The 18,539-nt window shown below is 44.3% G+C and overlaps 1 protein-coding gene across 4 annotated transcripts in view; it reads right to left on the reverse strand.

Moving 5' to 3' along the window:
- Nucleotides 1-18,539, reverse strand: part of LOC123998078 (glutamate receptor ionotropic, kainate 5-like) — a 151,622-nt gene that overhangs the window by 14,963 nt on the left and 118,120 nt on the right. For all 4 annotated transcript variants that reach the window (XR_006832220.1, XM_046302956.1, XM_046302955.1 and 1 more), the window contains exons 5-11: nt 18,412-18,539; nt 15,337-15,515; nt 14,296-14,349; nt 8,456-8,614; nt 7,983-8,135; nt 4,636-4,740; nt 3,819-3,926 (exon numbers count right to left, since the gene is read on the reverse strand). The exon at nt 18,412-18,539 is cut by the window's right edge and continues 38 nt beyond it. Coding sequence is in view for 3 of the 4 variants with exons in the window: in XM_046302956.1 (XP_046158912.1) it covers nt 3,819-3,926; nt 4,636-4,740; nt 7,983-8,135; nt 8,456-8,614; nt 14,296-14,349; nt 15,337-15,515; nt 18,412-18,539 (886 nt within the window). In the remaining variant the exon portion in view is untranslated. The remainder of the gene's footprint in view (nt 1-3,818; nt 3,927-4,635; nt 4,741-7,982; nt 8,136-8,455; nt 8,615-14,295; nt 14,350-15,336; nt 15,516-18,411) is intronic.

The following is an 18,539-nucleotide window of genomic DNA, read 5'->3' on the forward strand; positions in this document are numbered from 1 at the left end:
AATGAAATGTTTGACCTCACCAGTATGATGGTCATAATAAATGTTTTGATCTCACCAGTATGATGGTCATAATAAAGGTCTTGACCTCACCAGTATGATGGTCATAATAAAGGTTTTGACCTCACCAGTATTGTGGTCATAATAAAGGTTTTGACCTCACCAGTATGATGGTCATAATAAATGTTTTGACCTCACCAGTATGATGGTCATAATAAAGGTTTTGACCTCACCAGTATGATGGTCATAATAAAGGTTTTGACCTCACCAGTATTGTGGTCATAATAAAGGTTTTGACCTCACCAGTATGATGGTCATAATAAAGGTCTTGACCTCACCAGTATGGTGGTCATAATAAAAGTTTTGACCTCACCAGTATGTTGGTCATAATAAAGATGTTGACCTCATCAGTATGGTGGTCATAATAAAGATTTTGACCTCATCAGTATGGTGGTCATAATAAAGGTTTTGACCTCATCAGTATGGTGGTCATAATAAAGGTTTTGACCTCATCAGTATGGTGGTCATAATAAAGGTTTTGACCTCACCAGTATGGTGGTTATACTGAAATGTTTGACCTCACCAGTATGATGGTCATAATAAATGTTTTGACCTCACCAGTATGATGGTCATAATAAATGTTTTGACCTCACCAGTATGATGGTCATAATAAATGTTTTGACCTCACCAGTATGATGGTCATAATAAAGGTTTTGACCTCACCAGTTTGACCTCACCAGTATGATGGTCATAATAAAGGTTTTGACCTCACCAGTATGATGGTCATAATAAATGTTTTGACCTCACCAGTATGATGGTCATAATAAATGTTTTGACCTCACCAGTATGATGGTCATAATAAAATGTTTTGACCTCATCAGTATGGTGGTCATAATAAATGTTTTGACCTCATCAGTATGATGGTCATAATAAATGTTTTGACCTCACCAGTATGATGGTCATAATAAATGTTTTGACCTCATCAGTATGATGGTCATAATAAATGTTTTGACCTCACCAGTATGATGGTCATAATAAATGTTTTGACCTCACCAGTATGATGGTCATAATAAATGTTTTGACCTCACCAGTATGATGGTCATAATAAATGTTTTGACCTCACCAGTATGATGGTCATAATAAATGTTTTGACCTCACCAGTATGATGGTCATAATAAATGTTTTGACCTCACCAGTATGATGGTCATAATAAATGTTTTGACCTCACCAGTATGATGGTCATAATAAAGGTTTTGACCTCACCAGTATGATGGTCATAATAAATGTTTTGACCTCACCAGTATGATGGTCATAATAAATGTTTTGACCTCACCAGTATGATGGTCATAATAAATGTTTTGACCTCACCAGTATGATGGTCATAATAAATGTTTTGACCTCACCAGTATGATGGTCATAATAAATGTTTTGACCTCACCAGTATGATGGTCATAATAAATGTTTTGACCTCACCAGTATGATGGTCATAATAAATGTTTTGACCTCACCAGTATGATGGTCATAATAAAGATTTTGACCTCACCAGTATGATGGTCATAATAAATGTTTTGACCTCACCAGTATGATGGTCATAATAAATGTTTTGACCTCACCAGTATGATGGTCATAATAAAGGTTTTGACCTCACCAGTATGATGGTCATAATAAAGATGTTGACCTCATCAGTATGGTGGTCATAATAAATGTTTTGACCTCACCAATATGGTGGTTATAATGAAATGTTTGACCTCACTAATAAGGTGGTCATAATAAATGTTTTGACCTCACCAGTATGATGGTCATAATAAAGATTTTGACCTCATCAGTATGGTGGTCATAATAAAGGTTTGACCTCATCAGTATGGTGGTCATAATAAAGGTTTTGACCTCACCAGTATGATGGTCATAATAAAGGTTTTGACCTCACCAGTATTGTGGTCATAATAAAGGTTTTGACCTCACCAGTATGGTGGTTATACTGAAATGTTTGACCTCACCAGTATGATGGTCATAATCACCCCGCTCCTCCGTTCTCTCCACTGGCTTCCAGTTGAAGCTCGCATCCGCTACAAGACCATGGTGCTTGCCTACGGAGCTGTCATAAGGGGACGGCACCTCAGTACCTCCAGGCTCTGATCAGGCCCTACACCCAAACAAGGGCACTGCGTTCATCCACCTCTGGCCTGCTCGCCTCCCTACCACTGAGGAAGTTTTGACAGCTCCCAGCTCAGCCCAGTCAAAACTGTTCGCTGCCCTGGCCCCCAATGGTGGAACAAACTCCCTCACGACGCCAGGACAGCGGAGTCAATCACCACCTTCCGGAGACACCTGAAACCCCACCTCTTTGAATACCTAGGATAGGATAATAATCCCTCTCACCCCCTTAAGATTTAGATGCACTAATAAAGTTTTGACTGTTCCACTGGATGTCATAAGGTGAATGCACCAATTTGTAAGTCGCTCTGGATAAGAGCGTCTGCTAAATTACTTAAATGTAAAAAATGTAAATGTAAATGTTTTGACCTCACCAGTATGATGGTCATAATAAAGGTTTTGACCTCACCAGTATGGTGGTCATAATATAGGTTTTGACCTCACCAGTATGGTGGTTATAATGAAATGTTTGACCTCACTAATAAGGTGGTCATAATAAATGTTTTGACCTCACCAGTATGATGGTCATAATAAATGTTTTGACCTCACCAGTATGGTGGTCATAATATAGGTTTTGACCTCATCAGTATGGTGGTTATAATGAAATGTTTGACCTCACTAATAAGGTGGTCATAATAAATGTTTTGACCTCACCAGTATGATGGTCATAATAAAGATTTTGACCTCATCAGTATGGTGGTCATAATAAAGGTTTGACCTCATCAGTATGGTGGTCATAATAAAGGCTTTGACCTCACCAGTATGGTGGTTATAATGAAATGTTTGACCTCACTAATAAGGTGGTCATAATAAAGGTTTTGACCTCACCAGTATGGTGGTCATAATATAGGTTTTGACCTCATCAGTATGGTGGTTATAATGAAATGTTTGACCTCACTAATAAGGTGGTCATAATAAAGGTTTTGACCTCACCAGTATGGTGGTCATAATATAGGTTTTGATCTCACCAGTATGGTGGTTATAATGAAATGTTTGACCTCACTAATAAGGTGGTCATAATAAATGTTTTGACCTCACCAGTATGATGGTCATAATAAATGTTTTGACCTCACCAGTATGGTGGTCATAATATAGGTTTTGACCTCATCAGTATGGTGGTTATAATGAAATGTTTGACCTCACTAATAAGGTGGTCATAATAAATGTTTTGACCTCACCAGTATGATGGTCATAATAAAGATTTTGACCTAATCAGTATGGTGGTCATAATAAAGGTTTGACCTCATCAGTATGGTGGTCATAATAAAGGCTTTGACCTCACCAGTATGATGGTCATAATAAATGTTTTGACCTCACCAGTATGGTGGTCATAATATAGGTTTTGACCTCATCAGTATGGTGGTTATAATGAAATGTTTGACCTCACTAATAAGGTGGTCATAATAAAGGGTTTGACCTCACCAATATGGTGGTCATAATAAAGGGTTTGACCTCATCAGTATGGTGGTCATAATAAAGGTTTTGATCTCACCAGCATGGTGGTTATAATGAAATGTTTGACCTCACTAATAAGGTGGTCATAATAAAGGTTTTGATCTGACCAGTATGGTGGTTATAATGAAATGTTTGACCTCACTAATAAGGTGGTCATAATAAAGGGTTTGACCTCACCAATATGTTGGTCATAATAAAGGTTTTGACCTCACCAGTATGGTGGTGACGATGAGGGTCTTGTTGGCCAGTGTTTCCGAGACGTTGATGTCCAGACTGGTGGCGTTCATTGCCAGTGTGTTGTTGGAGTACCAGATACCAATCTGAGGGAGAGAGAAAGGGAGATAGAGAGAGAGAGAGAGAGAGAGAGAGAGAGAGAGAGAGAGAGAGAGAGAGAGAGAGAGAGAGAGAGAGAGAGAGAGAGAGAGAAGAGAGAGAGAGAGAGAGAGAGAGAGAGAGAGAGAGAGAGAGAGAGAGAGAGAGAGAGAGAGAGAGAGAGAGAGAGAGAGAAAGAGAGAGAGAGAGAGAGAGAGAGAGAGAGAGAGAGAGAGAGAGAGAGAGAGAGAGAGAGAGAGAGAGAGAGAGAGAGAGAGAGAGAGAGAGAGAGAGAGAGAGAGAGAGAGGATAATAATTGCAGGATGTGTGTGATTATACAGAAGGTACAGTAAATCCATGTGACAGTGTAAAACTAGAAGGAGCTAGAATCCAGAGGACAAGCCCAAAGGCACTTTAGAAAATAAACTATATGTTCACATACATCTCTCTATGGGTCAGATAGGAGGTAATGGCTCTAAAGATAGAATTATCATTTTCATTATCAAAAACAATCATTGATTTTGCTGTTCTATTTATTCTTTAGTCCTCAGCTGGTGTTATCGTTAAGTACATACTGCTAGCGAATCACAAAGCACTTCCATAGCATAACCAATTCTAATTATATGGCTAGAATGTCACTGTTAGGGAGGATTACTGTCAACACGGAAGCCATTTTGTGTCAAACTCTGTTTCTCAATAACCCCAGTGCCCTCTGACCTCTCTGTGACCCCTGCGCTGTTTCTCCAGAATCCTCAGTGTGTAGTTGGTTCTCTGTCCTTTACTGTTAAACTCCACATGGCCTGTCAGACCATCATACTCCACCTGACAGAGAGAGAGGGAGGGAAAGAGATAGAGAGAAGGAGGGAAGGATGGAGAAATAGTATTATGATGCCAATAAAGCTCATTTGAATTTAATGGAATTTAATGAATTGAGAGAGAAAGAGGTACGAGAGAAAAGTACACAGAGAGAGAGAGAGAGAACACTATACTTACACTACACATATCTAGTACACAGTGTGACAGAGCTGACAGAGCTTGATAGAGCTAAGATGGATGGAGTGGTGGTGAAGATGGAACACACCCAGTGGTTTGATAACAGAGACAGATAACAGGCCTGTACCGAGGAGACAAAGAGAGATGGAGCACAGGCAGTGGTTTGATAACAGAGACAGATAACAGGCCTGTACCGAGGAGACAAAGAGAGATGGAGCACAGGCAGTGGTTTGATAACAGAGACAGATAACAGGCCTGTACCGAGGAGACAAAGAGAGATGGAACACACCCAGTGGTTTGATAACAGAGACAGATAACAGGCCTGTACCGAGGAGACAAAGAGAGATGGAACACACCCAGTGGTTTGATAACAGAGACAGATAACAGGCCTGTACCGAGGAGACAAAGAGAGATGGAGCACAGGCAGTGGTTTGATAACAGAGACAGATAACAGGCCTGTACCGAGGAGACAAAGAGAGATGGAACACACCCAGTGGTTTGATAACAGAGACAGATAACAGGCCTGTACCGAGGAGACAAAGAGAGATGGAGCACAGGCAGTGGTTTGATAACAGAGACAGATAACAGGCCTGTACCAAGGAGACAAAGAGAGATGGAGCACAGGCAGCCATGAAGACAGCTCGTCAATGAGCACACAGACAACCAGCCATGTCAAATAACGAAAAATAACAAGGGAGGAGGAGTGCCACATGGAAGACAGACAAACAGACAGAGTGACACAACCACCTATTATGAACAACACTGGACCCCAGTACAACGACATGGTGGGCAGGACAGGAGTGTGACCCAACACAACGACATGGTGGGCAGGACAGGAGTGTGACCCAACACAACGACATGGTGGGCAGGACAGGAGTGTGACCCAACACAACGACATGGTGGGCAGGACAGGAGTGTGACCCAACACAACGACATGGTGGACAGGACAGGAGTGTGACCCAACACAACGACATGGTGGGCAGGACAGGAGTGTGACCCAACACAACGACATGGTGGGCAGGACAGGAGTGTGACCCAACACAACGACATGGTGGGCAGGACAGGAGTGTGACCCAACACAACGACATGGTGGACAGGACAGGAGTGTGACCCAACACAACGACATGGTGGACAGGACAGGAGTGTGACCCAACACAACGACATGGAGGACAGGACAGGAGTGTGACCCAACACAACAGACAGGACAGGAGTGTGACCACAACACAACAACATGGTGGGCAGGACAGGAGTGTGACCCAACACAACGACATGGAGGACAGGACAGGAGTGTGACCCAACACAACGACATGGAGGACAGGACAGGAGTGTGACCCAACACAACGACATGGTGGGCAGGACAGGAGTGTGACCCAACACAACGACATGGAGGACAGGACAGGAGTGTGACCCAACACAACGACATGGAGGACAGGACAGGAGTGTGATCCAACACAACGACATGGTGGGCAGGACAGGAGTGTGACCCAACACAACGACATGGTGGGCAGGACAGGAGTGTGACCCAACACAACGACATGGTGGGCAGGACAGGAGTGTGACCCAACACAACAACATGGTGGACAGGACAGGAGTGTGACCCAACACAACGACATGGTGGGCAGGACAGGAGTGTGACCCAACACAACAACATGGTGGGCAGGACAGGAGTGTGACCCAACACAACGACATGGTAGACAGGACAGGAGTGTGACCCAACACAACGACATGGAGGACAGGACAGGAGTGTGACCCAACACAACGACATGGTGGGCAGGACAGGAGTGTGACCCAACACAACGACATGGAGGACAGGACAGGAGTGTGACCCAACACAACGACATGGAGGACAGGACAGGAGTGTGACCCAACACAACGACATGGTGGGCAGGACAGGAGTGTGACCTAACACAACGACATGGTGGACAGGACAGGAGTGTGACCCAACACAACAACATGGTGGACAGGACAGGAGTGGGACCCAACACAACAACATGGTGGACAGGACAGGAGTGTGACCCAACACAACGACATGGAGGACAGGACAGGAGTGTGACCCAACACAACGACATGGAGGACAGGACAGGAGTGTGACCCAACACAACGACATGGTGGGCAGGACAGGAGTGTGACCCAACACAACGACATGGTGGACAGGACAGGAGTGTGACCCAACACAACAACATGGTGGACAGGACAGGAGTGTGACCCAACACAACAACATGGTGGACAGGACAGGAGTGTGACCCAACACAACAACATGGTGGACAGGACAGGAGTGTGACCCAACACAACAACATGGTGGACAGGACAGGAGTGTGACCCAACACAACAACATGGTGGGCAGGACAGGAGTGTGACCCAACACAACAACATGGGGGGCAGGACAGGAGTGTTACCCAACACAACAACATGGAGGACAGGACAGGAGTGTGACCCAACACAACAACATGGAGGACAGGACAGGAGTGTGACCCAACACAACGACATGGAGGACAGGACAGGAGTGTGACCCAACACAACGACATGGAGGACAGGACAGGAGTGTGACCCAACACAACAACATGGTGGGCAGGACAGGAGTGTGACCCAACACAACAACATGGAGGACAGGACAGGAGTGTGACCCAACACAACGACATGGAGGACAGGACAGGAGTGTGACCCAACAGAACAACATGGTGGGCAGGACAGGAGTGTGACCCAACAGAACAACATGGTGGGCAGGACAGGAGTGTGACCCAACACAACGACATGGTGGGCAGGACAGGAGTGTGACCCAACACAACAACATGGTGGACAGGACAGGAGTGTGACGGACTGATATTCTGTAGTTGCTGGTGACTTGTTTAACAGTGTGGCTGCTATTGGTGTCTATTGGTGTCATATTGTTATGAGAAGAAAAAACTCAAATGAAGACTCAAAATAAAAGTGAACTGTGTGTGTGTTATTGTGGGTGTTCTTGTGCGTGTGCGTGTGCGTGTGCGTGTGCGTGTGCGTGTGCGTGTGCGTGTGTGTGTGTGTGTGTGTGTGTGTGTGTGTGTGTGTGTGTGTGTGTGTGTGTGTGTACTGACCATGCGTAGGTAGTTCATGAGGCTGGTGCCGTGTTGCCAGATCTGAGGAGAGGTGCAGCTGAGAGGTTTGACTCCAATCTCCTGACTCCTGTTGAGCTCCCTCACCGCCCCCACCACAACGTGCACCGCATCAAACATCAAGGCTGACGACAACTGGAGGGGGAGAAGGAGGTGCACGGGGGAAAGAAAGGAGAAATGGGCAGGAGGAGGAGAAGAGAGTTGCAGGAGGGCGAAGAGGGGTGGTTGGTAAGGAATTGCAGGAGGGAGGAAGGAGTAACATGGTTCATAACATAGTAATAACTTTATTACATTTTGGTGTCTGTATTTGGTGCTTCAATGAGACAAGCGTCCATATGGACCATTTGATACCAACACACCAGGAACTAACACTTGTTACCATACAATGTCTCAGTTAAAACAAGGTATGCAGCTGACACAGGGATGTGTGAATGTAACACTCTGGTAGAACATACCGCAGGCCCGGGGTAGATGAGATCACAGCCCTCCCTCCAGGACAGGTTGAGACTCCTGATGAACTCCAGGTAGAATGGATGGGTGGTGTTGAACATGGAGAACCCTATGATGTTGGACTGGTCATTGACTATGTCATCCAGCCTCAGCAGGGGGAAGTCCTGGGAGAGGGTGAGGAGAGGATAAGTTGGGTGAGTGACATGTATGAAATCTCAGAAACAGAAACAGAAACAGAGAGCGAGACAGAGTATACTGTTCATTTCTGTTTATTGCACTTGCTTTGGCAATGTAAACATATGTCTCCCATATCAATTAAGCTCTTTGAATTGAATGAAGAGAGAGAGAGAGGCCAATAAAGCCCTTTGAATTGAATGAAGAGAGAGAGAGAGAGGCCAATAAAGCCCTTTGAATTGAATGAAGAGTGAGAGAGAGGCCAATAAAGCCCTTTGAATTGAATGAAGAGTGAGAGAGAGGCCAATAAAGCCCTTTGAATTGAATGAAGAGAGAGAGAGGCCAATAAAGCCCTTTGAATTGAATGAAGAGAGAGAGAGGCCAATAAAGCCCTTTGAATTGAATGAAGAGTGAGAGCGAGGCCAATAAAGCCCTTTGAATTGAATGAAGAGAGAGAGAGAGGCCAATAAAGCCCTTTGAATTGAATGAAGAGAGAGAGAGAGGCCAATAAAGCCCTTTGAATTGAATGAAGAGAGAGAGAGAGGCCAATAAAGCCCTTTGAATTGAATGAAGAGAGAGAGAGGCCAATAAAGCCCTTTGAATTGAATGAAGAGTGAGGCCAATAAAGCCCTTTGAATTGAATGAAGAGGCCAATAAAGCCCTTTGAATTGAATGAAGAGAGAGAGAGAGGCCAATAAAGCCCTTTGAATTGAATGAAGAGTGAGAGAGAGGCCAATAAAGCCCTTTGAATTGAATGAAGAGTGAGAGAGAGAGGCCAGTGAGAGAGAGGCCAATAAAGCCCTTTGAATTGAATGAAGAGAGAGAGAGAGGCCAATAAAGCCCTTTGAATTGAATGAAGAGAGAGAGAGAGGCCAATAAAGCCCTTTGAATTGAATGAAGAGAGAGAGAGGCCAATAAAGCCCTTTGAATTGAATGAAGAGTGAGAGAGAGGCCAATAAAGCCCTTTGAATTGAATGAAGAGTGAGAGAGAGGCCAATAAAGCCCTTTGAATTGAATGAAGAGTGAGAGAGAGGCCAATAAAGCCCTTTGAATTGAATGAAGAGTGAGAGAGAGGCCAATAAAGCCCTTTGAATTGAATGAAGAGAGAGAGAGAGGCCAATAAAGCCCTTTGAATTGAATGAAGAGAGAGAGAGAGAGGCCAGTGAGAGAGAGGCCAATAAAGCCCTTTGAATTGAATGAAGAGTGAGAGAGAGGCCAATAAAGCCCTTTGAATTGAATGAAGAGAGAGAGAGGCCAATAAAGCCCTTTGAATTGAATGAAGAGTGAGAGAGAGGCCAATAAAGCCCTTTGAATTTGAATTGAATGCCAATAAAGCCCTTTGAATTGAAGAGAGAGAGAGAGGCCAATAAAGCCCTTTGAATTGAATGAAGAGAGAGAGAGAGAGAGGCCAATAAAGCCCTTTGAATTGAATGAAGAGAGAGAGAGAGAGGCCAGTGAGAGAGAGGCCAATAAAGCCCTTTGAATTGAATGAAGAGTGAGAGAGAGGCCAATAAAGTCCTTTGAATTGAATGAAGAGAGAGAGAGGCCAATAAAGCCCTTTGAATTGAATGAAGAGAGAGAGAGGCCAATAAAGCCCTTTCAATTGAATGAAGAGAGAGAGAGAGGCCAATAAAGCCCTTTCAATTGAATGAAGAGTGAGAGAGAGGCCAATAAAGTCCTTTGAATTGAATGAAGAGTGAGAGAGAGGCCAATAAAGCCCTTTGAATTGAATGAAGAGAGAGCGAGGTGCATGCGCGTACCCCCTTTGACGCATGGGGAGATAGTAGCTCTGTTTTGTACCGTCAAAACTGTGAATATATGTAGAGGCCAGACAACATAGTTTCCATTAAGCCTTTAAAATCAATAGATCAATATATCCCCAAGCAGCCGGGAGAGAGTGAGCAGCGAACCAATCTGTGAGCAGAGTGAGCAGCGAACCAATCTGTGAGTAGAGTGAGCAGTGAACCAATCTGTGAGCAGAGTGAGCAGCGAACCAATCTGTGAGCAGAGTGAGAAGCGAACCAATCTGTGGGCAGAGTGAGCAGCGAACCAATCTGTGAGCAGAGTGAGAAGCGAACCAATCTGTGAGTAAAACGAAGCTGAGACTCAAATCCAACAAGCCATGGCTTCCCTTAAAGGAAAAGACTAAGAACAACTTGGAGATGCAAATGAGAGCCACGAACAGCTGAAGGATATCCAGTTCTCACCAAAACAAACAACAGTTACAATCTGTTGTTAAAGAAAGTAGATTCTATCATGTAAGCTATGCATATACAGGGCGGGCGCGTGGATGAAACAATAAAATTGGCCTTCTGGAAACAAAGGCGCAAACTTTAGAAGATGAACTGGATCAGCTAGAAAACAAATAGAGACAAAATAATATGAGAATATTGTCCCTACCAGAAGACAAGAAAAAAGCAGACCTTTCCAGCTATGTGATCAAGCTGATATTGGAGGAGCTTAGTGTGGATGTATTACCGGAGGATCTGGAGCGAAGACATCATCAGCTTCAAGCAGAAGAATGCTAAATACCCTCACTTGGTAATCTTTCATCTGTGGAACTATCAGACCAAATTCAACATTCTGAGGGCACAGGGTTATAAAGAGATCAAGGTCCACGGCCAGTCCATTTGATTCGTCCAGGACCTGTCTGCTAGGCAGAGAAAAAAACGCAAGCAATTCATTCTGATCAGACAGTCACTGGAGATGAAAGGAATCAAGTCTGTAGGTATGGAAGGGAACACAGAGAATGGAGTTCACAAGCACTGATGAAGCCCTGAACAGGCTGCAAGAAACCTTTCCAGTTGAAAGAGAGCCCAGTGCCCTGAGGAGAGGCAGAAGCAGGAAAAAAACAATAAGTACACTAGGCTACATACAGTGATGCCCCAGACCAACTTATCTTAAATTGAGACAATATTCCTTCCCCCTCCCCCCAATACAATCTAGACTCTATTGTCCTCAAATAACTGTTCTTCTCTAGGAAGTAACAATATAATTAGCCAATGCCAGTGAGAAACATGGACACTGAAAATACAATATAAAAGAGGAAATATAGCATGTAAGTCAACAATTGTAAATAGTAATGGATGTGTGTTTTTGTGGGCAAGAGGGTGTGAGTGGGTGAATGTGTGGGTATGTGTCTATGCATATGAATGGGAGAAGGAGAGTGAATATGAATATATGTAGGAGGGCGGGAGAGCATGAGTGTGCAGAAGCATAAGGTATTTAAGTTGTGTGTGAATGAAGGAGAATGGATGAATAGTTACACGTATAGAGGGGTGTAAATGTGTTTGAGAAAAAGGGAGGGGGGCTCAAGACAGAGGTTTGGATAACCTTGGCCTGGGTGGGTAAGGGAGGACAATGAGGGGAGGTGGGGACAAGCTTGGCTTGTGGCTTTAAGGAGGATTAAAAATGGGAGGTGGCGATAAGCTTGGCTTGGGTGTGGTAAAGAGGTGAGAACAGGGAGGGGAGGTGGAGAGGGATGGATTTGGTTAGGGAGAGAGAAAGAAGGACTTATTATGCTACAATGTAATTGTATTCCTTTTTTTTCCTAACTTGTAAAATTTATTTGAGTTCTGGACAGATTAGAAAAGGATATTGAATCATTATTAGTCCTTGTTTTAAGATTTAATGGTGGTTGTTAGTGAGAATGGAGAGGGGGTATATCCAGGGGATTGGGAGGGGGTGACTGGGAGGGCATCAGACACTTCTCTGAGGTGTGCTTGGGGCCTCCACTCATCCCATTTCAGTCTCTCAGAGGACCCACTCACCCCAGCCACTATACTTCAATTTAATTTATAAGGTAATACAAACCAAACACAGTACTTAAGTGGCAGTCTTTCTTTAAATGTATGTACAATGTATTATCCACAGCTTTTTTGGTTACATTAGGACAGGGGTCAGAGCTAAAATAATATATATATATAAAAAGGCATAGTACTACGACGTACTGGGCTTCATGTTTTTTTGTGTGTGTTTTGTTATACAGTGCCTAATTTTGCACGGCCAATTTTTCAGTTTTTGATTTGTTAAAAAAGTTTGAAATATCCAATAAATGTCGTTCCACTTCATGATTGTGTCCCACTTGTTGTTGATTCTTCACAAAAAAATACAGTTTTATATCTTCATGTTTGAAGCCTGAAATGTGGCAAAAGGTCGCAAAGTTCAAGGGGGCCGAATACTTTCGCAAGGCACTGTATGTCTGCTCAGCCCACACACTCTATATATGTAATGTATACAATAACTATGTACTGTATTTATACTATGATCCTTCCATTCTATGGAATCCACCATCATATGTCATGTCTGCTAAAATGTTTTACTTGGTTCTTCAATGATAGACCAAACAGTTGAGGTTAACTTTGAGTCTGTACATGGCCAACAAAATTCAACTTATCACATGGAATGATGGGGGTAAAAGCATATGGTTCCCGAACACTTCAAAATATTGTCAGCAGATGTGGTTTTCTTGAAAGAGTAAAACATGTTAAAAGGAGAAATTGAACATTTAAAGAAGAGTTGGAGAAGCTTATGCTCCCACCTACTGTAGTAACAGCAGGGATGTTGGCATCCTGATAAATAACAATACACCATTTCCCCTTCTACCTTACATGGTGAAAAATACACATTGACTTCATTGTACTGTATATCCCACCAGGGGCAAATCTGGTGTTTTTTGATAGAATTTAAGCGATATTAGATCAAATTCAGAAAGGAACTATTATTTTAGCAGCTGACTTAAATTATACATTTGATATGATTGACAGACTTAGTAATACAACAAAAAGATGTTACCTTTAACCTCAATTATATAAAAACATGTAAACTCCTATTTTTTCATACATTATATATACTATATATATTTCAGCCACACCCTTTGCTGACAGGTGTATAATATCGGGCACACAGCCATGCAATCTCCATAGAAAACATTGGCAGTAGAACGGCCTTACTGAAGAGCTTTTTTCAGTGACTTTCAATGTGGCACCTTTCCAACAAGTCCGTTCGTCAAATTTATGCCCTGCTAGAGCTGGCCTAGTTTTAATGGTTCGGGCTAGGCCCCTTAGTTCCAGTGAAGGCAAATCTTAATGCTACAGCATTCAATGACATTTCCTGTTTCAGCCTGACATTGTCTCTGTGCACAAAGCGAGGTCCATATAGAACTGATTTGTCGAGATCGGTGTGGAAGAACTTGACTGGCCTGCAAAGAGCCCTGACCTCAACCCCATCGAACACATTTGGGATGAATTGGAACGCCAACTGCGAGCCAGGCCTAATCGTCCAACATCAGAGCCTAACTTCACGAATGCTCTTGTGGCTGAATGGAAGCAAATCCCCGCAGCAATGTTCCAACATCTAGTGGAAAGCCTTCCCAGAAGAGTGGAGGCTGTTATAGCAGCAAATGGGGACTAACTCCATATCAATGCCCATGATTTTGGAATGAGATGTTCAGGGACCAGGTGTCCACATACTTTTGGTCATGTAGTGCATTTCTCTCTGAATGTTGTAATGTGTTTCACCCACCTGACACGCCCCTGAGCCCCGTCCCTCACACACACCCAGGGACAAAGAGAGGGATTGAGAAGGAGGCGGAAGGAAGCGGAAGGAAGGACACAGAGGAGAGGAAGGGTGGAAGGATGGCAAGAATGCTGAGGCGTTGGTGCGTTCTTACCATGGAGGTGAGGATGTACTTGTAAAACGCTGATGTCATCCCCAACTCTGATGCCTGTGGAGAGAGAGAGAAGCGAATGGGGGAGGGGAGACAGAGAGAAGGAGAGTGAGATAGAACGTAAGAGGGAAGAGGGGGAAGATAGATGGAGAGTGGAAGTGGTAGGAGACAGAATGAGGGCGAGAAGGACAGAAGCAGAGAGAGAGAGAGAGAGAGAGGGATGACAAGAGAGAGAGGGATAGAAAGAGAGAGCTTACCATAACCACAGTGTTAAATTGTCAAACTTACAAAATAAAGCTTAAGGCAGAGAGTAGACAGAGCAGAGAGAGCAGTGGTAATGCATGTACAGACAGACAGACAGACAGACAGACAGACAGACAGACAGACAGACAGACAGACAGACAGACAGACAGACAGACAGACAGACAGACAGACAGACAGACAGACAGACAGACAGACAGACAGACAGACAGACAGACAGACAGACAGACAGACAGACAGACAGACAGACAGACAGACAGACAGACAGACAGACAGACAGACAGACAGACAGACAGACAGACAGACAGACAGACAGACAGACAGACAGACAGACAGACAGACAGACAGACAGACAGACAGACCATCTCTGAATCACTCCTGTGCTTTAACTGCCTTTGCTACAGGCTGTACAATATACATCATCATAACACCTATGGACCCATTATCACCACTAAATGTGGATTAACGCATGTCAATAGACAAGCTGTTAGTACGATTTCAGCTGCTTAAGATAATTGAACCATTGTTGCTCCCTGTATAACTTCACAGGGTTCTCTGCATTACTGTCCTGTATCCAGCAAGCAACAATCATCAGTCAAATTGTTCTTGAGCTAGAAGTAGACCCAGACCACAGATCTATGATCAGATTATTATACCCAGATACTAAATCTGTCAATAGGTACAACTTCTCAGCCTGATCTCAGATTTGTTTGTGCTCTACAGGCGACAACTCATGTAGCTACTCTATAAAAACCACCCTAGCACTGAGGCATGACCTCTGACCTTTTTGAGGATGAGGTAGGAGATGGAGGCGTTGGCGTCGATGATGATGGTGGCCACCTTGTCGTCTCGTATCTCTTTCAGCAGAGGGGTGGGATCCAGGCTGTCATCCAGCATCCTGATTGACAGGGTCTCCCTGGAGATCAGGAAGCGCCGCACTAGCTCCTCCAATCGCAAAAGGCCTGAGGGGCGGTGCCGGGTGAGAGCCGGAGAGAAGAGGAAGAGAAGGGATAGAATAACAGAGACATTTTAGGTGAGACTTTATTTAACATCCACAAACGAACATGGGTTGTTGGCATTGTAAAATGCATAGAAAGTGTGCTATACTGGTAGTTCTAACAAGAGATCCTATAAATCAGGTTCTGGGGAGATTCAATGATTATATAGCGCTAACCCACCACTATGTCATTGACATAGAATATCTAGCAATTGAAAAAAACTGACCCACCAATACAACACGGACAGCCTAGTAATTACTTAGCCACGTAAATAGCAACAAGACCCACTAGGGACAAGCCAAACAGAAAAGCTAAATGAACGTCTAACATTTTTCTCCCCCATTGGCATTCACAATAGCAAACGTTTCCGGTGACGACATGACGACTTCATTCCTCAAAGCATTCTGTACTGCAAATATACAGTACTGTAGCTAGTCCCTGGGCCAAACACTATGGAAAGGTCCTTGGGGTTTAGAATATACATTCTAATTCCCATTCTAATTCTATATTCTCTAGTAAAACACTGCCAGAAAAGTAAATAAGAGGAGCTACCAGCGTCTGGGGAGCTTCACAGGGAGCCAGAGGGGAGAGAGAGAGGGGAGGAAGGCAGGGAGGGAGGGAGGGACAGGAGCCTCCCAGAGAGCAGGCCTGTAAGCAGTGTGGTAATCACTGAACCAGGCCAAAAACTTTAATTAGTTTGAAGGAGAAAAATCAATACTCTCTCTCTAGCTTCCTCTCTCTCTTTTTTCACACTCTCTCACTAACCTAACCTCTCCTTCTGTCTCTTTCTCTCTAACTGCTCTCTCTCTTTCGCTAACGTCTCCATCTTTTGCTCTAGCTCTTTTGTATCTCTCTCTTTCTTTTCCTATCCTGGTCACTCTCCCCTTTGCTCTCCATCTCCCTTCTCATCATCTCTCCCCTGTCCCTCTAGTCCTCTCTCCAGCTCTTGCTTCCTCTCTCTCAATCCCTTTTTACCTTCTCCCTCTCTCCTCTCCTTCCTCTAACCTCATCCATCTTATAAAAACTGCATAATGGCACTAGATTAATAGCTGGACGTGACCCATACATAACTAGAGAAGGAAACCTCCCCAAAAACATTTCAGTGAGCCAAAAAGAACGGGAAAATACCTGGAAATCAACATAAAACATCTTTGTCCATGCAGCAACCGAATGGACACTATAAGAAGAAAAAAAGAAACCATCTTGGTCTCCTTGCTTTACTCAACACTACATCTGATATGTGATGGACGGCGGCCCTATCTCTCTCACACACACACGTAACGTCCACTTATCCTGAAAGCCACTCGACGGAGGTAGATGGAAAAATATGAAAACCCCTGTTGGCTGTGACCATGGTGTGTTAATCGTCTATCTCTCTGCAGCACACTGACTGTACATACGTGTGTGTGGAGGGAGTCAGGCAGTCAGCCTGTTGAGTGGTAGTTAGCACCTATTCTGCAGCCATGGCAACCAGCAGCTCGGCACGGTGATAGCTCCCACAGCCAAGTGGGTCAGAGAGTCTGTGGGTAACGGTAACCTTGAGGAGATCACTTCCCAGACAAATGTAGAGCCTCATCTGCACCGGCAATCACTATATCACCATGACTACCATACCTGTTGCTTTTAAAACCTCTTCCAAATAGAAAAGCTTTTTGTGAACACATCAAATAGACACAAGGCTCACATCTCACATCAGAAAATGGATGGAAGGTAGTAGGCCTGTGTATCACATCAAAATCGCTGATCATATCGGTGTACATTTTCTGATGTATTTCAAAGGGTCTCATGTTCAAAGTGGCAAGTCTATGAAGAGGGGAGGAGCTCTTCATTTTCTGAGACTGAAACAGGATTACAGCTCTTTAGAATAATTACTGTGCATCAATCATTAAATCAATAGTCTGATAGAGCAACTTACAATTGTAGGAGCTCAGTCTTTATACTGTATCAGGAGCCTGACAGGTGGTTGACTGTCTGGCCAAGTGCTGGAGGATGAGTAAGAGGTAGATACTGTTGGAGTGTGATTTGTATGGACCACAAGTTGTGTTGTTTGCATGTACAGTTTAGTGAACTTTAAGAACAGCCTGTTAGAATGAGTGTCTAGCAGCATGGGACAGTCATATTCGCCCAGACAGTGTGAATGTGCCAAGATGCCGTGAGCTCGCACAGGGAGTGTGAGATACATGAACACACACACAAAGGCACACACACACAGGGACACACACAAAGACACACACACAAAGGGACACACACAAAGGGACACACACAAAGACACACACACAAAGGGACACACACAAAGGGACACAAACAAAGACACACACACAAAGGCACACACACAAAGGGACACACACAAAGGGACACACACAAAGGGACACACACAAAGGGACACACACAGGGCCTCCCGAGTGGCACAGTGGTCTAAGGCACTGCATTACAGATCTGGGTTCGATCCCGGACTGTGTCGCGACCGGAAGACCCATGAGGTAGCACATAATTGGCCCAGCGTCTTCCGGGTTAGGGGAGGGTTTGGCAGGCTGGAATGTCCATGTCCCATCATGCTCTAGCCACTCCTTGTGGCGGCCGAGCGCCTGCACACTGACATCGGTCGACAGCTGTACGGTGTTTCCTCCGACACATTGGTGCGGCTGGCTTCCAGGTTAAACGAGCAGTGCGGCTTGACTGGGTCATGTTTTGGAGGATGCATGTCTCTTGAACTTCGCCTCTCCCGAGTCCATACGGGAGTTGAAGCGATGGGACAAGACCGGGGAGAAAAATGGCTAAAACGTTAAAAAAGATTTGGTAATAAGAATTTAAATAAACACACATCTACATGCGTTTGCACACAGATACACACAGTACTCACACTCGGCCTTGGCGCAGACCAGGCTGGCTGAGGGGTAGCTGAAGGATCGCAGGATGGCTGCCACGGCCAGGCTCAGGTCCTCGTTGCTAGGGTACAGACTGACCGAGGCAAAACGCAGGTAGGGCAAC

Source organism: Oncorhynchus gorbuscha, linkage group LG15 (genome assembly GCF_021184085.1).
Source record: "Oncorhynchus gorbuscha isolate QuinsamMale2020 ecotype Even-year linkage group LG15, OgorEven_v1.0, whole genome shotgun sequence".
NCBI lineage: Eukaryota > Metazoa > Chordata > Actinopteri > Salmoniformes > Salmonidae > Oncorhynchus > Oncorhynchus gorbuscha.